This window comes from Poecilia reticulata, linkage group LG19 (genome assembly GCF_000633615.1).
Source record: "Poecilia reticulata strain Guanapo linkage group LG19, Guppy_female_1.0+MT, whole genome shotgun sequence".
In the NCBI taxonomy this organism is placed as follows: domain Eukaryota; kingdom Metazoa; phylum Chordata; class Actinopteri; order Cyprinodontiformes; family Poeciliidae; genus Poecilia; species Poecilia reticulata.
This window is the reverse complement of record NC_024349.1, coordinates 6,101,006-6,124,326: the sequence shown is the minus strand read 5'-3', so window position 1 is coordinate 6,124,326 and position 23,321 is coordinate 6,101,006. Positions and strand designations below refer to the sequence as shown.

General features: G+C 39.6%; 2 protein-coding genes across 8 annotated transcripts in view; one reads left to right on the top strand and one right to left on the bottom strand.

The window, feature by feature from the left end:
- Nucleotides 1-1,383, top strand: part of nrap (nebulin-related anchoring protein) — a 29,969-nt gene extending 28,586 nt beyond the window's left edge. For all 4 annotated transcript variants that reach the window (XM_017310902.1, XM_017310901.1, XM_008436675.2 and 1 more), the window contains 2 exons: nt 517-672; nt 751-1,383. In XM_017310902.1, the coding sequence (XP_017166391.1) occupies nt 517-672; nt 751-1,023 (429 nt within the window). In that variant the 3' untranslated portion in view covers nt 1,024-1,383. The remainder of the gene's footprint in view (nt 1-516; nt 673-750) is intronic.
- A 929-nt stretch (nt 1,384-2,312) lies between these two features.
- The window catches only part of dnmbp (dynamin binding protein), a 61,930-nt gene continuing 40,921 nt past the window's right edge, over nt 2,313-23,321 (bottom strand). For 3 of the 4 annotated variants that reach the window (XM_008436671.2, XM_008436673.2, XM_008436674.2), the window contains 13 exons: nt 13,430-13,635; nt 12,647-12,743; nt 12,301-12,448; nt 11,344-11,361; nt 9,952-10,151; nt 9,114-9,244; nt 8,933-9,037; nt 8,732-8,860; nt 6,520-6,852; nt 5,697-5,885; nt 5,421-5,619; nt 4,069-4,694; nt 2,313-2,899 (listed from right to left, as the gene is read on the bottom strand). In XM_008436671.2, the coding sequence (XP_008434893.1) occupies nt 2,711-2,899; nt 4,069-4,694; nt 5,421-5,619; nt 5,697-5,885; nt 6,520-6,852; nt 8,732-8,860; nt 8,933-9,037; nt 9,114-9,244; nt 9,952-10,151; nt 11,344-11,361; nt 12,301-12,448; nt 12,647-12,743; nt 13,430-13,635 (2,570 nt within the window). In that variant the 3' untranslated portion in view covers nt 2,313-2,710. The remainder of the gene's footprint in view (nt 2,900-4,068; nt 4,695-5,420; nt 5,620-5,696; nt 5,886-6,519; nt 6,853-8,731; nt 8,861-8,932; nt 9,038-9,113; nt 9,245-9,951; nt 10,152-11,343; nt 11,362-12,300; nt 12,449-12,646; nt 12,744-13,429; nt 13,636-23,321) is intronic. The other variant, XM_008436672.2, reaches the window with a different exon arrangement.

Here is a 23,321-nt window from a genome sequence, read left to right as displayed (position 1 = left end):
TACTGGGTACTTTCCTGAAACGTACTGGGTACTTCCATGACGCTTATTGAGTACTTTCCTGAAACTTACTGGGTACTTTCCAGAAACTTACTAGGGACTTTCCAGAAACTTACTAGGGACTTTCCAGAAACTTACTGAGTACTTTCATTAAGATTACTAGATACTTTCCTAAACCAGACAGAATACGTTTCTGAAACTTGCCAGGTACTTTTCTGAAACTGCCTGAGTACTTTCCTAAAACATACTGGATTGTTTTCACGACTTGCAAAGTACTTTCTTCAAATTGACCGTGTTTATATTCCAGTTTTTCTTTTCCAGTAATTTTWAAAAAAATTCTACCTTTGGATTTTTTTCTGTCCAGCTGGGATGCTGAGTGAACATTTATGAGAAATAATTTGAACTTTTTGATTTTAGCAAATGGCTGCAATGAAACAAAGAGAGAAAATTTTTAATACTTTCTATTGTAGCCAGACATTGATAGGTGTCTATTGAGCATTATGGGGTTTTTTTTACCAGGTGAACTACAAGTCTGACCTGAATTGGATCAGGGGAGTCGGTTGGACCCCTCCTGGCTCCCATAAGGCCGAGCTGGCCCGCCGGGCCGCAGAACTGGGCCTAGCTGAGGGCGTTACCGCTGACGAGGCGATTGCAAAGTACCAGCATATGATGATGGTGGGAAACGCAGCTAAAGATAAAAACCAAAAGACGACAAATGCTTCATTTAACCTTCTCTCCGTTTCCACCTTTCAGCTGCACCACCACCAGCAGCAGATGGAGCAACAGCAGCAGCAGCAAGAGGCGGCAGAGCAGCTGGAGACGAGCGAGGAGATCCAGAAAGGCATCAACATGGACGCCATGGAGGTCCTTCACGTCAAGAGGAAGAAGACGGTCCAGAAGAAATCCTCCACCGTCACGACTTCATTCAGATCCATGGAGAAGAAATCCTCCTCGTCTTCCTCAGCAGCTGCCATCCAGAGCACGGTGACAACAAACGTCTCCAGTAAAGCTCTAGAAAACGCATAGATTTTACTATAGGTGTTCATAAGATTAATAATGTGGATTAAGTATGTTGAAGCAGGGCTGGATTTATGTTTGCTAAAGGGTTAAAGTACGTGTTGAACAAAAGGGATTTAGAGAAAAAGGACGTGGAGTTGAAGTTTGTGCTTTTAGTCAAGATGGAAAATAAATAATATCGTCAGTTTAGTAACAGAAGCTTAAGTTTGATCATGTAAGGCAAAAACAAACCTCCTGAGATAAACGTCACATTTTCGTCTGGCAGGTTCAGCTTTGTGAGTTTGTAACGATGTTTCCTGTAACTCAAAGCTGGGCTGAGAGTAAACGCTTGCTTTTATTAATATCCCAATAAAGGTTTTTCATCGCAAACGGGAGTAACGATTTCTTTTTAACACACAATTTAGCAATCCAGCAAATGCATTTATGCCCTCACATCCCTGCACCGCCTGAAATAAGAGCAGCTAAAGCAGGGAATGATGGATGGAAAGAAGAAAAAAATCGAGGACAAGAACATTTTAGGCAAGTTGGAAGAAGAGAAATTGACTAAAAAACTGAAATTAACAGCTAAAACCAATTAAATTGAATGTAACGTTTCCCAAGTGTGCAGGATCTCTGGGTATTAAACACAGATTCTCATTTGATTATATAAAATCTAATAAAAATCCCTGAATAATCCCCAGATCTGGTTATTTGTGATGTTTGGGTTCTGTAAACAAAAATCAATTTTCCCACAATATACCCAACAATGTTAGTTTAAGTCGGGACACGAGTTTGTTCATCTGAGCACAATTTTATTCAAACATTTTACTTTGGGCACCAAACCGTAAGTCTCTACATACAGCTTTATCTGGCCCAAAATGTACACGTTAATCAGGCCGCGACATTCAGCCAAGTTCAAAACCAGAGTTTGTAAAGTCTGTAGCTTTACGTTTTTGTTTTAAACGCCACACAACACTCCAAGCTGTTTGTTCTGCAGAACCCCCCAATATGAGGTCAGGAAAAGGCCATCATTTTATGGTTCTGCACTGTAACAGAATAACCCAAAACATTCCCGTTTCAGTCCTGCGGTGTTCAAGTCAACATCGACTTAAACACCGCCGTCCTCGGCGGCGTCAGAAAATGTGGAAATTCAGAGGTTTTTATCTGGGAACCGAAGGCCACACTGCAAAAAACACAAAATCTAAAAGTAGTTTAGGTTAGTTTCTACTGCGAATATCTTGAAATAAGAAAATAAATTACTTAAAAGTAACTTTTTAGGTAGATATAAAGGCTTGTTTTAAGTAAATAATTTGTTACTCGATTATTCCACTTATAATAAAATTTAATTTTATGGAACAAATACATTTTCATTAATATTATTTACTTTAAAAACAAGCCTCTACATCTTGCTCAATTTTTCTCTTATTCCAAATGTGCTTAGATATTTGATATAGACCAAAATTACTTGGTAAAATTTCGTGTTTTTGCAGTGCAAAGTGCACCTTCTAGCTCGTAAAAAACATCTTTAAAAAAAAAAGAAAAGTATATAAATACAGGCGAATAAAAATGCCAGGATCGCGAGTTTGCAGCACTAGTCCTCCACATCAGACCCCATGGAAACAGTTTCAGAATAAGTTACAGCAAAACGCTCGCTTTGTTCCGTTTTCGCTCGGGAAGTTCTCAAGGTCGCCGTGTCCTTGGCGAGGGCAGAGCGCGATCATGTGTACTCGGACTTGCGGATGTAGTTGGAAGGCACGTATCCTCGTCTTCCTCCGTCGGCTTCCCCCAGCCACCATTCGCCGTTTCCGTTCAGGTCCTGGAACTCCAGGATGCGCAGCCGCTCGTTGGCGGAGATGCTCATCTCGTTAGCGCAGCGGGCTTTGAAGGAGTACAGCGCGTAGTAAATCTGAAAAAAACAAAACAAAAAGGTCATTTTCACGTTCTTCTGCATCAACTACCGGCAGGTTTATTAATGTTAGACAAATAGTTTTTATCACATTACAAACATAAATTTCAACATATTTTAAATGGGATCTTGTGAAATTGACTGAACTAAAGTTACATTTACGAGATTTTATTTACTTTTTCTGGAAACATCAGAGATGAAGGACAAATCTGAAAGTTACAGAACACTGACTGTAAAGGAAAGGAGCTGGAGAGCTTTCATGTGTTACAATGGCCTAGTCAAAGTTAAGATTTAAAGAATCTGTGGTGAGATAATGCAAACAGGCACAGAACCTCTCCGTCCAGCCCGAGTCTAAGCTGATCCACATAATGGCTGGGCGACAAATCGATTAGCAAAGGTTTACATTTAACAACATTTTTTCCCCAAATGAACTTTTTGGGCTTCCGTAGTTCCGTAGAGTGATGTCAGCGCACACAGGGCGGCCATCTTGTTTCACAAGCGGTTTTTTTTTTTTAACAGTTTCTGTTTATTTGGACTTTGAGTTCAGATCAACGCTACGACAAAAGATGAGCGTCAGGCTAAGTTTACTTTTTTATATATGTTATAAATAAAATCATTTTAACAAGAACAAAGTCGCAGTAATACAAGAACAACAAAAAAAAAGAATAAAGTCATAATATTTGGGGAATAAAGTATTAAATTTGTGAAAACTCCGACACATAAAACAAGCCTTTTCTCATTTCTTCAGGTAAAATAATTTTTATCCTTCTGATGTTATGACTATATTTTTGTAATTAAACATAAATTCTTATAATTTGGTCTTAATGCTCCTCATTGAACTCACAGATGAAATTGAAATAAAAGCCACGTTTTAAACATATTTTCTGTCGTTTATAATTTCTTTTTGAGGCGTAAATATTTTTAATTTTTAAGCCACACGTCACCCAGCTTCAGGAATCTGTGAAAAATGTTCAGACATGTAAATCTGCCTGAAACTAAACGGTTTGAAAACAAAACGTCAGACAAACTTTTCAGATTTGGTAATAAATAAAATAAATTCAAATTCATACTTAAAACATGTTGAAATTTTTACCAAACAACTGAAGAAGAGATGTGAGTAATTTTACAAAACTCACAATATGGAGAGAAATCCAGATAAATTCCAGTACCTGATGACCGTCCAGTTCACTTTCTGGTTCTGGTTCTGGTTCCGGCTCGGCGTACTCGTCCCGGCTGTGAGCGGACTTCCTGTCCCTCCAGTGCGGTGAGCTGTAGCTCCTGTCTGCGTGTCCGTGTCGTTTGGACCCGTCGCTGTTCATCTGAGAGGACGACGAGTCCGTCTCCGAGTAATCCGACGTGTCTCTGTTCCTGCTCTCGTACCGCGACTCGTACGAGTCTCTGTGCGAGCCCGGGTGCTGGCACGCCGGCTCCGAGTCTCTGTGAGTGCCGCCGCTCCTGTGCGATGGGTCGGCGTAGTCTCTGCGGCTCGCGTGAGTCCGGGACGAGGAGTTCTGGGCGACGGCGTCGGGGTTGGAGGCCGCCTGGCCGCGGCGGGACGAGGCGGAGTCCAGTGACGGCTGCGGCGACGGGTGGCTCTGCGGCGCCGCGGAGTAGCTGACGGTGGCGGCGTCCTGGTTGAAGGTTAAAGTGCTGTTGCTGTTCTGGCGGGAGAAAACGGGGGAGGAGCCGCCGTAGCCGGACTCGTTGGACGACTGGCTCTCGATGGAAACGTCCGAGTGGCTCCGGCGCGGGTTGTACGGTTTGAGGAAGGAGCTGTAGACGAAACCCTGGGTGACTGCGAAACAAAAATAAAAAAGCAATGAGCTTAAAGGTGAACAGCGTAGGAAAGATATCTATACAACTAATTATGCACCAAATTATTCTTAAATAATGGCAAATTCTCAGCTGTTTTAGGGCCTCCTGTCATTTTAAATCCAAATAAGCTTCAGGCCACGCCCCCTAACTCAACATTTACACTCCCACGTGAAAATGGCTGCAAACAGATCACGTTTATTTGTATAGAACATTTCAGCAACAAGGCAGTTATGAACTGGATGTGGCCCAAAATGAAAAAGTAGACGAACCAACCATAAGGCAGCAAATGGTTTCTGAATGTTAACTTGGCAATAAAACACTTGTCTAGTCCAGCAGCCATTGTGAAGCGAATAAAATTAAATAATGAAATAAAAAGCCAGTAAAAGTAGCTGGAACTCAGCTCGTGTTGCTAGGTTACGGGCTGGGTTCAGTTTGGGTTGCCAGGTTACGGGCTGGGTTCCGTTTGGGTTGCCAGGTTACGGGCTGGGTTCCGTTTGGGTTGCTAAGTAACGGCTCAGTGCCTGTGGAATCTGACTTAACATTTAAGAGGTTTTTAAAACATTAAATTATTCCTAAAAAAAAAAAAAACCTGGTTGTTTTTTTTTTAGAAGCTGTTGAAACTCTAATGGAAAAATAAAAACATTCAAAACGTGAAATGTGCATAAAAGTTCCCCTCGTTTTGAGTTGCTTATATAATATAATGTACCTCCGTTGTCAATCATCCAGCGGTTGTTGCTGCCCATCGGGTCCTGCTGCTTTATCACACCAACCAGCTCTCCCTCCTGAATCGAGATGTCCAGATCCTGAGCGGCGTTGAAGTTCCTCTCCGCCTGGTAAAGGTTCTCGGGAGCGTAGCCCGCCAGGAGAGCCGCGCGATGCTCGTCCGTCTGCGCAGCGAAGTTGGGCTGGAAAACATTTAGCGTTAGCGGCCACAGTACTTATGCGTCATTTATTAAGAACGAGGCAAGTCGGGTAAACTCACAACTCCTTGAGATTGTTTCTTGGTGCTTTGCTTCTCCAGCGTTTTCTTCTCAAACCTCTTCATGGTGCCAGCCGGCTGCGGCAGGGTCTCCGGGCAGAAACTGAAGCTCTGCAGCAGCTTGAGGACCTGGTGGTACTCCTCCTGAAACTGCATGAACAGGTTTCCCTTTGCGCCGCCTTTATTAGAAAACTGGTGGTGGGTGGGGGGGGAAAAGTACAACAGAGTCAATTTTACAGTGAATGAAGCACTGAAGAATCAAAATCTGACTTTTTGTTTCATGATTTTGAGAAAAAAATCTTAAAAACTTTAAGAAAAACTAAAGTTTTCTGTACTGGGATTTTCAAATTGTAATGAAAATGTTGAGGAAAATTTGACCCGAAAAGGTAAAAAAGAAAAACACTGATTTGTTTCCTGAAATGTAATTTCCTCACAGATACCTTAAATTTCAATTCTAACTTTGTTTAATTAGATTAAATTGTTTAATCTGTAAATATTTATTTCGTCAAATCCCACACTACAAAAGACACAAAATCTTACCAAACACTGTCTAGTTTCTTGTGCAAATCTCTTAAAATCAGACAAAACTAACTAACAAGTAACTTTTCAGCAACATGTAGAGCTTGTTTTAGGTAAATAATTCCTTAAAACTGATTATTATTTCTGATTATTAACACTGGCAGATTATTTCACTTACAAGACATTTTTTTTTTTGTGTCAAGTTTAAAGAAACCAAGCAACAAGTGTACTAAGACATTTGCACTAGAAACTGAACAAAAACACTCGGTAATACTGATCAGCCTAACCAGTAGAACCAGTGCCCGACCTGCAGCAGCGGCTCCAGCTCTCCCAGCGTCAGCTTCATGAAGTCCTTCTGCGCCTGCGCGAAGGCGCCCACGCAGTCCTTGAACAGCTCCTCCGCCACGGCGTTGAACTTCCGCAGCTCGTCCAGGAGCTGCGCGTTCAGCGCCTCGTAGTTGTTGCGGGCCACCTGCAGCTCGTCGCGCACGCGGCGGTCCTTCAGCCGGTCCGCGCGCTCCTTGCAGTTGTCGTAGTCCAGCAGCTTGTCGAAGCGTTTCTGGATGAGTTTGTGCGGCCCGGCGAACATGACGAGGAGCTGGGAGAGAGGCTTGATGACCAGCGCCTCGGCGCGCTCCTTCTGCTCGGGACGAAAAGTGGATTTGGTCACAAAAAAAAAAAAAAAAACATTCGAGTTTGACTCGAAGGCTACGTTCACACTGCAGCCTGAAGTGGAAAAAATCCTTTTCTTTTCTTTAAATTTATTTATTTATTGCCTGAATGCGACCCAGGCTAATTGGATATCCGATACGTACCCGATCTTTTAAAATGTTACCAGTGTCCGGACGTACAGGCCGCATTCATCCGACCTCGACGTCACTAATACTCGACAAACGTCACTATTCTGCGTCCCGATACGCGCAAGCGGAAAGAAAAAAACGGCAGCCATGGCGGACGATAACGAGGATTGAGTCGTTAATGTGCTGCTCCGGTCGGATAACAACTTTAACATCGTAAGCTATGCTCCACCGTTAGCAACCATGTACTTTTTTTTTTTTTTTCAAAACAAACAAATATTATAGATCACAACTCCTAATGTTAACAAATCACATTGATTTCAAAGGCTCAAGAAGGAAACAAAGAAAAAAAAAAACACGTTAGGGGGATACAAACTAAAATCTTTCATTAACTCATACAATTTTACTGCATTTAAATTATGCATCTTTTTTAGACAACTCATAAAAAAGGAGAGTTCATTTTTAAGAGCATTGATTGAGAKGGAGMATTTTGCATAACGACATTTATGGATATAATATTTTGTTGYAATAATCAGAACATTGACTAAAAAYTCCAGATTTTTATCTTTAATGAATAARCCGAATTGAATGTTTTGTAAGGAAACAAAATCCAAATTTATTGTCTTAGAAGACAGAAAGTTACGAAGTTGATCCCATAAGTTTAATACTTCTTTACATTCATAAAACAAATAGCATCCATGTACTTCCGCAAACACTGAGCACTAAGTTTTGTTGTTTTTGGCGGTTGGCAAAATACGTTACGTAAGCATTACCGCCCCCAACCGGTAAGGAGTGTGGACTACATGACATAAAAAAATTATATCTTGTTTTATAAAAATCAAAAATTGCCTTATATCCTCTTCCTGAACCTTCTTGCAATAGATAAACTGAGCACTTCTTCTTATTTATGGCAATTTGCAAAACATCTTCTTCCTTAGATTTTAACAGCAACTGGCATCCATTAGTTTTGCACTTCTGCCATCTCCTGGATTTTATTAATCTTTCAGATTCCCCTAATTTTATTTAAAAAAAATTTAATACCATTCCCTTTCCTTTATTGCTATTTAACTGAGCAACCACATTCTCAAATTTCAATTCCCCATTAAAACCTTTTTCTATCGTCAGTAATCTTTGATTCACATATTTCCTGCAGCTAATAAAAACATGTTGCATCGTTTCTTTAGTATTACACCAATTACACAAACCAGTAAGAAGTTTCCCCGTCTTAAAAAAACTATTCCCAGTTCTTATTTTATTTATAGTTATCTTCTCCATCCTGTTTATTCCTCTGATTCTTAGAACATCAGCTGTTTTTTCTATCTTATACACAGCATTTTCTGCACTGGATTACAAGGCGCACTGTTGTTTTCTGATCAAATTAAAGGCTTTTAAGTGCGCCTCATTGTCCATGAAATACGGTAAGTGTCTTCCATTTATTTCATTATCTGACCTCATATTCCATAACTTCTTACGTTCTTTCCAAACTACACGTTGGCCTTCAGATTTAGAGAACCTCAACACTGAGCACGCTCTCTATGTGTGACGTTATGGCGCCCTCTACTGCACAAGCAGGACACTTTCAGGTCGTTTGCAGTTCACACGGGTCGCATATATTTGGAACACCAGATTTCACAAAGGAAATCATTAAAAAAATCGGATTCGGGTCACTTCAGGCTGCAGCGTGAACGTAGCCTTGGTGAGGCTAACGGGCCGTTTACTCACAAACTGAGTGAACTGCTTGTCGCTGATGCAGCGGTGAGCTCTCTGGAAGCCCTCCGGATCCAGAACGCTGCGCTCCGTGTAGATGTCAACGAAACTGATGGCAGCCAGGACATTCACAGACGCCGATTCCTGCACGGAAATTCATCCAGACGTCACGCTCACGGTAAAACGTAAACAGACTCGTGGGGGGTTTCCTCCTACCCTGATGTGCTGCAGGTACATGGAAACGTCTCTGATGAAAGACTTGATGAGCCTCTCCTGCAGCCTGAACTTCTTCTCTGCGTCATTAAACTCTTCACTTTTAATCTAGGGAATTAAAAAAGGTGAAACGTTATTTAGGCCTCAGGGGGACACTCGAGTCAGAGCAGAACCAGAAACGGACCTGAAGAGAGATTCCTGTGAGGTGCTTGATGTGGCTGCTGACGCGGTTCGACTTCTTAATGATGGAGTGAACGCTCAGCTTGGCGATCTTGTCTATGAAGGATTCCTCGTCTCCTTTCCTGTACTTCACCACTGTGGACAGCAGGGGGAGAACTTGAGACAGGAGGATCATGGAGCCAAATCAGATGAATTGTTCCCTTTGGGATCAATAAAGTATTTTTGAATTTGAAAAATCTATGGTGTCTTACAAAAGCAGTCATCATCTCTCATGCTACAGAGACAAACTTTAATCGGTTTTATTCGGATTAAATGGTTTAGATCAGGGGTGCTCAAAATGTGGTCCGAGGGCCTAATGTGGCACTTGGAAAGATTTTTTGTGGCCCTAGATAGAAACGTTTTTTATATAAAGTGTCTTGAGATTACATTTGTTGTGATTTGGCGCTAGATAAATAAACKTAATTAATATTTTGAATAAGATTTTCAGACAAATTAAAATCTCCATATTAGGTGCAATACAAAGTATGAACACACTTTTTTCTTTTAGGGCAATTTCACAGTAAATCTACCAGCAACTTTCACTCAAAAAAACAAAACTTTGGTGCATCTATTCATTACATTTAATTAAATACATTAAACATTTTTAAATTCTGACGAGAATCAGCCACAAAAACTAGGGAAAGGTTTACCTTTTTTCCTCTTACTACGGAAACACACAAGGACTTTTTTATGTTTTGGATCTAGAAAATCTTTTTCTCGAACAAAAGTCTAATTTTTGAATTCCTTCTGCTTCATCGCTGAGCAGGTGGAATAAAATAATCGCCCCAGTAAAATGAAGTTACCCAGATCCTTCCTGCGCTTGTACTCGTTGATGTTGACGTTGATCTGCTTGATGGCCTGCACAGCCTGGGTCAGCTGGTGCCGGTCCGGGTGACGCTCCGGCGTGGCGCCCTGCAGCTCCGACAGCAGCAGCGGGTAACGCATCACCCGCTGCACCGGCTTGATCAAGAACGAGCCCAGGTTGATGTAATTAGTTTTACCCCTGCAAAAGAGCCAGAAAACATTTATGAAACTAATTAAAATATATAAAAAGCCAAAGGTTTAAAAGGTCAGAAAGATCACACATAGTCATCATGAGATCAGTGATGGAGGAACATATGGAGCCATCATGGACGATCCAATGATGAGCGCCTCATCACATGCTTGTTTCTGATGATGAGCAAAGCTCTGATTGAGAGGCTTTAAGGGGAAGCAGAAGAAACTGATTTGCTTTAATGAAACCTACAGGACAAAGTTTTTACTTAAACAGCTAAAGGGCTTTATGACGGCGGGTCAGGGCCACTGCAGAGAGAAGGGAAAATAGAGGATTACATTTCTGCCAAAAGCTCAAACACTGAGATTAGTCTCAGACATTTTTTATAGAACATTTCTGAGTTTGAAAAAGTCAAAATTTGCTAGAAAAAAGTTAAAAAATTTTGATATTAATTTCAGAAATGGATTGGAGAAAAACAACTTGGGTATTTCTGAGTTTGAAAAGCTGAAATTTGCTAGAAAAAAAAAAAAACTCAGAAATTTTCCGACTAACGTCAGAACTTGAAAATTTCTGAACTTGAGTCAAAGAAGTTTGAATTTTCAAACTTAAGAGCTTCCAATCCAAAACATTTCTGAGATTAATCTCAAAATGTCATAGATTTTTCTAACAAACATTTAGATTTTTGGAGCCAGGAAATATTCCTGCATTTTCTACAAAATTTCAGATTTTTTTACTTTTAAACTTGGAATTTCCAATCCAAATTTTTTTTTTTTGCCTTTTCCACAAAATGTCAGAATTTTTTTGTCAGAAATGTACTTATTTTTTCCCATATGTATAATGGCCCTAACACGACATCGTAGGAATTAAATCCTTTGTTTTCTGTTTAGCAAATTTCCAAATATCTCATCCTAACTGACATGCAGTTCCTCTTTCAGTCCTGTAGGTGGCACCGTTTCCCAGAATCAATCTCATGCTGCCCGTTTCTAACAGGAAGACGTATTAAAGGCCAACAGAACCACAGGAAACACACGCAGACACAAAGAGGCAAGTCTCCATTCAGCACAGCTGTTTTTAAAGGTTCATTTTCACTTTGAGCACAAACACAGAGGCCATTTTTAAAGGAGGGTTAGTGAGCAGCAGACATGCAGTCAGGACGGCTGCCAGGCTGAAAATCATGCCGACATTCATTAAGTAGACTTACTGCTTGCGGTATATCGCCCTGTAGAAAGGAAAGAGGTACAAAGATAACATAAAAAACTGTGTTTAAAGTGTAAGAATGATGCAAGTCTTTATGTTGACAAATGTGACAAAAGCGTTTCTCAAACAAGAGATTAAAACTAAACCTGAGAGATTAGGAGTTACAGATTTCTCATTTGAAGTTGGGACAGGAGCAAAAGAAGCAGTAAAAACATTGGGTGTGGGTAACACGACCTTTTCAAGTCTTATAAAAACAGTCACAAAGTATTGTTCGTATGAAGGAGATAACTAAAAGTTACAAAGTGATAATAAAAACGTCAACTTTGGCCTAGATTGTTTATGGAGCCGCAGCCTCTTTGTTCCAGCAGCTTCCTGTTCGCAGGTCGAGCGTTTGTCTTCAAACGCGACAATAATTCACTGAAAACCAGAAGTCGGCTGAAGAAACTGAGTCACAGACGGTGAAACCGGACAGGAGGAACGAGGCCGGGCGCATTCCTGGGCTGCTCCAGCTGACTGACGCCAGAAAAACTAACCACTGCAGCTCTGACGTCTCCAAATATTAACCGGAACTGGACTGTTCTTCTGCTGCGATAAACCATCAGAACCTTCGGGTTTTCTAAGTGCACTTAGGAGTAGAAAAATATTAAGACTTTAATCCTGTAAATGCTTTGTCCTCGTCTATAAGATCCGTTTTCTGAACTGAGAGTAGTTCAGGATTAATAAAATCAACATAAACAGAGCAGTAAGGCGTTTTATCATGCGGTCTCCAGGCAGAGTTTGATACATTCAGAGCGTAGCTGTTAAACCTTAGAAGGTGGGTGGATGATTCCTGCTGCCGATGATTTAAATCAAATGATTGGATCAAGACGATAAAGTTCTTTCATAATTTCCATGCAAAAGTCAAAGGTGAAATTTAGAACGTGATCTTCTCCATGTTTAAGACGCCGTGTCCGCCGCTCACCTCAGCCTCTCCAGACACTCCAACACGTGAGCCTGGATGCTTTCCTTCTTCTCGTAGCTCTCCAGCAGGGAGATGGCGTCGTCGTGGTTCTGGCAGTACAGCTTGTACACTTCCTCCAGCTCAGCTTTGAAATCTAGAAACACGACTCCTGACAGGACAGGATGCAAAAGTGTTAGGAAATGTGCTTCGTTTTAATGAAGGGACAAAAATAAGGGTAAAAATTAGTTTAAACGGGACTCAAAAACACTTTTCAAATGGCTTAGAAATCTCGTGAAGAAGGTTAAAAATAGGAAATGTGCTGAGCTGTAATCAGAATTTAGAAAAGATGAACTTTAACAGCTCTTACCTACGGATTGTGATTCCTGCAGTCGGTCCAAGAGGCGCTGAGAAAGCTCAATCACAGAGCTGATGTTCCCAAAGAGCCCCTCAAAGTCCACTTCCACCTGGTGAGGTAATTTACTGGACCGTTCAGATCATTCATGAATGCAACAAAACGTCACATCTACAGTAAAAATCTAAATATTAGAAAGATTCAACTTTTAGAAAACGGTCAAGTAATGACGATGGAGCATTAGGGCCACGCTAAGAAAATAAAAATAATAAAATTACAAGAATAAAGTCAAAATAATACGACTTTATTCTGGTACCATGACTATTCCAGTAATATGACTTTATTCTCACATTATTTTGATTTTCTTCTTGTATTTTTTAGACTTTAGATTCATCAGCTTTATACTGGAAGCATTATGACTTTATTCTCAATTTAATAACTTTATTCTCGTAATTTAATGACTCTATTCTCATAATTTAATGACTTTATTCTCATAATTTAATGACTATTCTCATAATTTAAAATGACTATTCTCATAATTTAATGACTTTATTCTCATAATTTAATGACTTTATTCTCATAATTTAATGACTTTATTCTTGTATTATGTATACATTTTATTCTCACAAGTTTATTCTCAAATTTATCATTTTACTCTCATGATTTTATGTTTTTATTCTCTTAATTTAAGGACATTATTCTAATAGTATTCTGACTATTATCAATACATTTTTTGTATTTTTCAGTTTCCATCATACGTGGCGTTATTATAGTTTTTAAATGCTGTTGAATTTTTACCTTCCTCTCCTGCAGCGGCACAATGATCTCATCGATGCACATTTGCAGGTCGTTGACGTAGTCCTCCTCGGTCTGCAGCAGCTCTTCGATGACCTTTGACCTCTTCTCCAGCATCCTCTGCTCGGGGTCGGTGCCGGCAGCGGGGGCTTCGTCGGAGACCGGGCCAGAGTCCGCGGGTTTGGGCTGCGACGACAGCAGCGTCATCTCTGGAAAGTCAAGATTAAACTTCTTTAAGATTCTCCTCTCGGCTGATATCTGAGATCAGACGGGAACAAAACGATCGGCTTGTTGCAGAAACAAAAGGAGGAGGAGTTTCCCAGCCCACGCATCCACTCGCTTGTAGCCAAACAACCCCGTACCCGCCCACCCGTTCCGCCCCGAACTCCTCGCCTCGTCCCGATGGAGGGTCGGCGGCGGCGCTCGTCTGTGGGGAGGCCCAGGACCGAGGGCAAGGCCTGGATCACGCATCGCTGCCTTTCATGAATAGAGGCAAAACCGAAGTGGACTCGGGTTCTTTGTGAGCGGCACAATGGGCTGTGACAGCGACCGCAGACGTACGGTTTGCTCTCAGGAACAGAGCGAACTTTAAAGCTTTTCAGGATGCATGTGCTGCTCATGCATGCTGATAACTGTGTCCAATCCGTCTGGATGAGGTCAGATCTGCATCAGCGAGTCGTTTTCGCAACATGAAAACAGATTCTGGTGGGAGTAAAATGCAACAAAAAAAAAAAGAAATAAAGGAAGAAAAAAAGAAACTGTGCAAGAGAGACATTCAGAGAAAATCCAAAACTCTGAATCAGTGCAGCAGAAACCGCAACGTACCAAAGAAATTTGGGCCAATTTGGGAAGAAGAAGCAGCGAGTTCTGGGAGTTTGAGCCGTTCGAGGAGGAAAGTCATAAATTAAAGTCCTGATGGAACCACTGCTGTCCAAGCAGAACCTTCCTACTAAAATCCTGGAAGGAAGAAACTTCCAGAGACGCACTGATCCAAACCAGTATTTAAAAATATTCTGGTATCGGTGACAATGTGCCCGATCCACAAGGACAGATCTATTAAGTCCAATTCTATGCCTTATTATTTATTTTACATTATATTTAGAATTACTAATTACACTTTCTGAACCACTTTTTGTTGGAGTTTATTTTTCACCAAGCTTGTTTTTGTCAGTCAGTTTCTATAATATCTATTTCAAATCGGCTGTTATATTCCTAATTACACTGATTGAACAGAGGAAAGTTGTGTTTCTAAATGTTTTTAGCCAAACTCATGAAGCTTTTGGTGCATCAGTGCAGAGTTATGAGATAAAAAATGCAATTCAGCTTTTTTATGTCTGCGTTAAAAAAAAAAGAAAACCTGTTTTTCTGTATCGGATCGATATCGGCGGATTCTAAACCTCAAATATCGGTATCGGTATCAGTAGAGGAAAAAAGTGAATCTGTGCATTCATGCATCTTGTAAATGAGAAAAAAACATGACGTTATCACCAAAAAATAATAATTTTGATATTTTAACATATTCCACTGCAAGCATGCTCTTATTTTGAAATTCTGCATTTTGCACTACAATGCCATTGATCTGTTTTGGGTCAAATAACTAATTTATAGCCATTTTATTATTTGTTGTCACTACAATTGATTTTATCTATAATTTGTTTATTCAATAGAAAATGTAGCTTTTGATACGTTTTACCTTCTGTTTCTTATAATTTGGCAGAAATTGTTCCCTCTATTTTCTACCAGACGTTTAAATTCTTGCTGTTCCAAACTAAATCACCAATAGTTTTAAACAATCATAGCATTCATGATGAAACAATGTGAATAGAGGTTGAGACAAATTGTTTAAAAAGACATTAAACACTCCCTTAACCACTTAGATGTCAATAGTTTATGATTAAAACTAGTCGATTATGAGTAAAAATGCTTGAATTGTTCTATAGATTGTATATATGCAGCAAAAGTTACCGTTTTATCCTATTTTATTTTACATTTTAATGTCCATTTTGCAAGTTTTTAATGAATATTTAAGTCAAGATCTTTATTAAACAAAGGCAATAAATGAAAACCCAAGAGATTAGTAACCTGCGTCATCACGTTGCAGTTTATATCCAATCTGTAATCTTCAAAAACATTTAAATTTGTGCTTGAACTGAGCAAACCTCAGTGTGGAGACTTTAAATGGAGCAGAGACCTGACCCAGACGGGACCCGGGTCGGTGCAGACTGAGCATGTGCAGGTATCTGCAGCCACGGCTGCAGGTGACGTCACTCATCTCCTTTCAACAGAGACTAATGACGTTAACTCTGCTCATCATCCCCGACAACAACAACAACGTCGCTTCCCCCTTTAAGCGTCCAGAACTTGGCAGGTCACAGGTAGCAAAAATTCAACCTTTTCCAACTAATTGTTGGGCGTTTTATCGCACAAAGGCACAAATTATCACCAGAGCAAAGCAGGAGGTTCCTGATCCGCTCCCTGCTCCCGTGACTTGGCAGAAGTTCAACTCAAATGAGCTTTTCTCGTCGCTCCAACCCGACCGGGCAGCACTTCCTCCGCCGGTCAGAAACTGGTTCACTAATTGGGTTTCTTTTTCTTTTCTGTTTTTTATTTAGAAGTCACCCTGCGACCCAGTGCGGAGGGAACGGAAAAACAATGGACTCGGTATCTAATTGGGATCAATCGCCTCATTCCCACGTTTGATGTAGAACGAATCACACGCTCCGATTCACAGTCTTCTAAAAAAGCAACAGTTTCCATCAGAACCAACCTGGGAAGGCTCGTTTTGACCCAGTTTACCAGAATCTCTTTGTTTTATCTCAGTAAATATAAACTCACACACAGTGTAACGATTCAACAGCAGTCATAAACTACGTTTATGTTCAATTTTAACAAATTTCTGCAGCAAATTCTGTACTTTCCAATTCATTTTGCAGTAAGAATAAATAATTTTTTGACAGTTTCAGTGATCCAGTCTGTATAATGAGGAATCGGTCGATATTCTGTAACTTCCTGTGATTTCCCGGTTATCGCTGACTGAATCCTGAACAGTAAACACTCGAAACGGCAACAGAAACAGAACAAACTGTACTTGATACAACATGAAACCGAAGCAATGGTCTGCGGTTTATCATCTTTCTTTATCATCACAAAAAGGAAGTTTGTCATTGATGCTTTTTTTATTGCTTTCTATGTAATAAAAACTGAAAGTCTGAGCAGATCTGGACGTGTATAAAACACCAACATTAAGATAAAGCAGACAAATCGGTACATATGTTCAAGTATTTACAGTAAATACATCAAATAAAAGTTACATAAATATTTAAAAAGTCAAAAATTCTATAGATATAAATTTAATAATTAATGAAATCTTATATAATTGGATCAAAATACATGTTTTTCATAAATTAAATGCAATCTACTTCCTATTTTAAGAGTATTACTTAATTCGTTATTTCAAACTGTATTCAATTGTGGCACCTTCAGCCCTCCGTAGGTCTCAAGTCATCATGTTACATATACCTTAATCTAACTGAAATATTTTATTTTTTTATTCTTTTGCTTTGAAAAAATCAATAAAAAAATATAGACGTGAGAAATGTAATTAGGAAAGAAAATTAAATCTGTGCAAAGAGAAAAACAGCAGCGATGGATAATAAACTAAACATAATTCATATCTTAGACTCCAGCCAGATCACATGGATGAAAACCTGACAGTAAAACATGTTAAATATTGCCTAATTTTTCAGTCATTTAAAAAAAAGTATTTAAAAAGTCTGATGGCGTCGTTTTAATTTGGGCATTTTTGAGTTTAATAATAAATGTGGTCATTGTAAAAGTCAGGAAATAAACTGCAGATCTTAAAATTTCTAATAAATCACTTTAAAAGTCCGTCAAACCCTGTGAGTCTTAGTCACTTGCTCACACACTCAACCCATGATTTTCACCATTTCCAAACAGCGCAGAGTTCAAAAGGTCCGATAAAAACAGCACGTCCAAGTTATTTCATCACATTTGACGAGTAAAACCGGAAGCGGCTCCGTTTTACATCAGTCAGAAACGTCCAGCCTGTCTGGTTCCTTCGACTGGTTGCTACGATTCTCCAATCAAACATTTCCACTTCTCGGCTTACAAAAGCAAAGTGTTTTCTAGAAGAGTCACAGAAGGAAGGGCAGAGTATCTAATCGCACCATAAAGTGACGCAAGACAGAAAAAAAAAGGCACACAGCAGCTCCTCTGACACGCAGCGTGACTCACCTGGTTGTCACACCTGGTGGATCAGCACAAGTCATCAAATGTTTATCAGAAACTAAACTCTGGTTATCGGCAGGAACTCAATGCTCACTGGGGTTTACGGTAAATGTTAAATCATTTTTGTTGAAGGTAAATATGGTTGAGAAACATCCGACATTACCTTCACTGTTTCTTGTTACTCAGAGAGAGAAAAGTGAATTTTCACCCACCTGCTGCTCTGAAACCAACACCATCACCCGTCCTGCGATCGGATTTAAAGTTTAAAAACGCCAGAGGCCCAGTAACCATGAGAATGGATGGGATCCCCTCCATCAATACACACAAACACACACCAGGGAGGACGACGCCAAAACCCGGACACGGACTTCCGTAGCAGGATCCGTCGTCCTGCTTGTTTCATTGATCAAAGCGTGAAAACAGAAGCAGCTTCCAACAGTCTGAAGGATCCACAAAACTATTCAGGATCTTTTAAAGCAGAAGTGGCGCATAATTGTGGGCACAATCTTTAAATACTTGCATGCATTTGTTCTTGGCCTCCTTTTATTCCGATCACTCCAAATAAAACCAATTTCAGACGTGATTTTTATTGGATTAAAAATGTTGATGACCTCGGGAAGATTATACGAACCTCAGAAGATCTGATTTTATTTTTAGTGACCAACCTTGATACAAACCATTCTCATAATCCACTGGACATATTTCATCACTAATACTTTTGTTTTAGTTCGTTTAATTTTTATTTCTTACTTTTGCATTAGTTAATTTCTCATCCTGAACGTTGTAATCTTTCTCTGGTAAACAGAATTAAAACGGATGTTTCATTTATCACAATGCTACGCAAGTACTACTAAGTACTGAAATTAGAAATATAATATTCTGACTATATGTTTTGTAAGATTCACTTTCCTGGGAATCAACAGATAAAAGCTAAAATAAATGTAAGAAATGTTGCAAACCAAACTTTTTTGGTCATATTTGTGTTAAAAACAGTTGAAAGCTTCACATCATGTTGAGTTTATTTAATATGATTTGCCGTTTTTCCTCTTGCTCTCCGTCGTTTTTCCCTCTGCTCCCTCCCTGCCCTGCTTGCTCCGTTTTTGTCTCGTCTTTTTCTATATTTTTGGAGCCTTTCTTTGCACATCCTCCAAATCTACAAATTATGGATCTGGTCAACCGATCTCTCAATGCAGCTGATCAGATTTTCGACGAGAAGTCTGGGCACAGGAGAGCGCTCTCGTCCTGCGGGGGCCACACCCGGCGGGATTCACCCTGGATGTTGTTACCGTTATTCTGAATGCTTGTAGTTGTGATAAAAGAACCATCATCAGGCATCGCCGGAAGTTTTCTGGACCTTATTGAGCCAGGTTTGGTCCGGTCCGGTCCAGTCCGTTTCATGTTTCACAAGCTGCCGTCACCTGACAGACTGAACTCCATCACAATTAGGAAAAAGTTATTTAAACCTATCCCCCCACCCCACCAAGTTCTCCTGCTAAAAATACACCTAAACATACATTTTTATCACTTTTAAAGCTAAACCAATCCAAGTAAACTCTTTTCTGTCGCCTGACGCTAAAGTTTCGTGCTTCTCTGCAGTCGACCTGCTTCAGAATCAAACGTTTGGCCCGCATGCGACTCTCTAAGGTCACGAGACAATAAGCGCCTGTGTGTGTTCTGCTCCAAAGTTCGCCGCAGTGTGCACACGGTTGCCGCGGCAACGGGGGGAAAGCTGGGGGGCTCGGGGGCTCTCCTCATATCGGGTTTGGTGGGGTTGGGTGGGGGGGGAGGATGGAAGCTGGGAGCGGCTTTCTCCCAAAAGATCCCGCTGGGAAACTCAACTCGGCCGAGACATGCTGCCGCTGCCGGCGCATCCAAACTGGTTCTCGTAAGAACCTGCAAGCCGCGGCATGCAGCCAGTGCACGATGCGGTCCAAACGATTCGCAAGACTGACAGGTAAAATAAAATTAAAAATAAATAAATCGCTGCGGGATTTATGAACATGCGTTTTTTTTGGAAGTTGGTGTTTGCGTCATTTCCCTGCAGACGACTATAACAATGAATTCCATCTTGTTCTTCAATCATCTCAGGAAAGTAAAGAGAATCTACTCAAATAAATCCTCGTGCTGTTGTCCAGACAGAATCACGGCCGTTTTAGGACGCAGGTCTGTTGACAGGGGAGTTTGTTTAGTGGTGAGCCGTCCCGTTTTTCTCTTTTAGGGTCAAATGTCAAAGGGTCACATTCTTGCTCCTACGCGAAACTTCCCAGGAACCAGTTTCCAACGTTTACCCCGGGGCTCAGGATGCAAACACGCTGTGTTCTTCTTCAGTCTCGTCAAGTTCTTCTGATAAACACAAATCACCACTAAATTGTGAGGAGAATTTACAGTTTTCAAAGGTTTTTACAAACTAAAATCCAGTTATTTTTCAATCTAGTGAAGCCACAACTGTCAAGTTTTTGTGATAAACACAAAGTAGCACAAAACTGGGAAATGTGAGGATAATTTATAGTTTTTTTTAAAAGTTTTTTGTGAATAATGATCTTAAAAGTGTGGCATGCATTTGTATTCATCCTCATTTTATTCAGCTTCCTCCAACTAAATTCAGTTCTTTTTTAAAATCTCGTCCAGCTGTAACAACAATCTTCCAAGTTTCTTTAGAGAAACAAACGCAAAGTATAAACACAAAGTATCACTAAGCTGAGAAATGTGAGGATAATTGGTAGTTTTCAAAGTTTTATGCAAATAAAAATCTCAAAAGTGTGGCAGGCATTTGTATTCAGTCTCATTTTACTCAGTTTCCTCCAACTAAATCCAGTTATTTTAAAAATAGTTTTAACCTATAACAACTTTCACGTTTTTTTTTAGATAAGCAAACACAAAGTAGCACTAAACAAAAAAATGTGGGGATCATTTGTAGTTTTTAAAGTTTTATGTAAATAAAAATCTTAAAAGTGTGGCATGCATTTATATTTAGCCTCTTTTTACTCAGTGTCCTCTAACCAAAATCCAGTTCTTTTTCAATCTTGTGAAGCTACAACTTCTAAGCCTTTTGTGATAAACAAATAAAGTAGCACTAAATTATGAAATGTAAGGAGAATTTATGGTTTCTAAAGTTTTGCTTCTTTTTTTTTACAAATAAAATCTTAAAAGTGTGGCATGCATTTGTCATTTTACTCAAGTTTCCTCCAACAAAATCCAGTTCTTTACAAAATCCTCTCCTGCTACAACAACAAACTTCAAATTTTTTTGCGACAAAGTCACACAAAACTGTGAAATGTGAGGAGAGTTTATAGTTTTTTGAAAATAAAAATCTTAAAAGTGTGGCATGCATTTATATTCAGCCTCATTTTACTCAGTTTCCTCCAAATAAAATTTAATTTTGCAAGGCGCTATAACCAAAGTGTTGAAGCCAAACTCTATAGAAACGGGGCTTTCACATGACCCAGGGGGCGTTTAAGATGAGATTTTCTCAAGTGGACGACGCTGCGATTTAATCACCACCCTGAATTATTCAAATGCTGCAACACTTGATCCAAGCAGCATTTAAAGCCTGGGATCGCTTACTTCTTTGAAGCTTCCAGGTTTGCATTATTTGACGATGAACAATATGCAATTACTTCAAGAGACCATCAGTTTTGCATATTTACAGAGGGAGCTTAAAGTTGGGCCTCCTAATACCAAGAAAGCTGCAACGTCTTGGAAATAAAGACAAGAAGGAGGATCTTTAATCTTTTAGGCCCCACAAGTGACTCAGGACTGCAACTTAATACGACACAGTGGAGACAGTTCCATGGTTTTTATGCATCCGAGCACATGTCACTTAAGGTTTTCATAAATTTCCATTCTTTTTCTCCTCCCAGCATCTCCATACATGAGCAGGTTGCACCAACAGCAACACTCTTCAGTGTGTAAGTTGTCACTGAAGGAAAAAGACTCAAAATTCGTCATTTTGCACAACAAATAATCAGACAAAAGTCTGATTGCACAAGTCTAATTGCACAAAAGTACGAAATGGTTGCTACCATGCAGTTTTGATCATTTCATACTTTTTTTTTTAGTTTCTTTTAGGCGTAAAAGGGAAATATTTGGTGTAACTGCTGACTTTAATAATAAGATCAGAAAAAAAAATCCAGAATGTCGTTAATTATTGTTCTTATAGAGAAATGGAAATCAATTTAAAAAAATGAGAGACTGGAAATCAATCACAAATCTTTGATTTTGCTTATTTTCTCCAGAAGTCCTGAAGTGGTGCAGGTTTACAGAAACAGCCAAGCATGTTCTCATTTTACTTGTGGGAAAAATACCTGCAGTACAAGCTGTGTAAGAACAGCTGGAGCTGACTAAACATGTCAGATTTGATCAGTTCCTGGTTACTGGACAAGTAGAGACAGACGCATCCCTTCAGGCTTTATCAGCTGCTATAAAATCTTTCGCTGTCAGTTTCCTCCTCCCCTGATTTTAAATCACAATTAGTTTCCCTTTCAAATGATTGTTTTACTGATAAACACAAGCATATATTAACTACCTTGCTAAAGGAAAGACAAAAACATCAATTGTACATCACTGAAAGTCAGATTAACAACAAAATAACTAATTAATTTGCAACTAATTAAAAGAAAAAGCTATAGTTGAAATAAAAAGTTCCTGCTCTAAATGTGACAAATACTCAGGTCAGTAACAAGTTCAGCTTATCAAAATGTTACATTTTCAAATCTGAAAAAATGTTTTGTCTGACAGGAACATGGAGTAACCCAGCACTGCCCCTCCCCAACACGTTGGTGCACACTTCACAATCAACTCCAAAAAACTGGATAAAATAATAATAAATACGTATATCTCAACAAAAACAGTAGAAATACAGAACAACTAGGAAGTTGAGGAAAAATAGCACCAACTCTTTCTCTTGGTTACTGAAGTAATTTTGCTGTAAACTCACTAAAAGCAACAACAAGCAGCAGACTGCAGGCTAGTTACCCGAGCAGAAAACAAACCAGTGTCACAAATTTATACAATGTTCTTTCTAATAAGCCCATTTAGTTGCCTATTAACTTATTTAGCGGCTGCTTCTTCCAGTTTTTACGCATCAAAATCAAAATAAATGTTTCTTTTTCTCTTCTATAAACATCAGTGGATCAAATTGTATTGCTTTTATGAAAAATGTTTGCGTAAATATGTCAGTCCAGGAGAAATTTCAAACAGCACAAGAAAGTTTGGCTACAACAACGTTCCTGCTCGTCTAGTGACGATAAATAATGTGAATGAGAAAAACAGTCGTGTGAATTTTGACACCGGGTTGATTTGCTAACGTCGTATAACTTGCCTCTAAGAAGAACTGACCTAAATTAACTAACTGTGTGAACGTGGCCTTATCTATATAAAACTAGTCACTAAAGGACAAGTTCACAGGCTTTCTGTGCTGAATGTTTTCCATGTAACCTTAATAAATTACAGATGACATCAGGATTGTTGATGCCGGTTCCAGTCATGTAATAAAGGACGAAGGGAACATTAAAGCCAGAGTTTGCATGCAGAGACATTGGGAATAAACATTAGGTTCATATGGCGTTTGCTTCAGTTTATAACAGGAAAAAATGATCAAAAATACCTGAATGTTTAGAAGTGGCATCGCAGCTCTAATAAAATAACT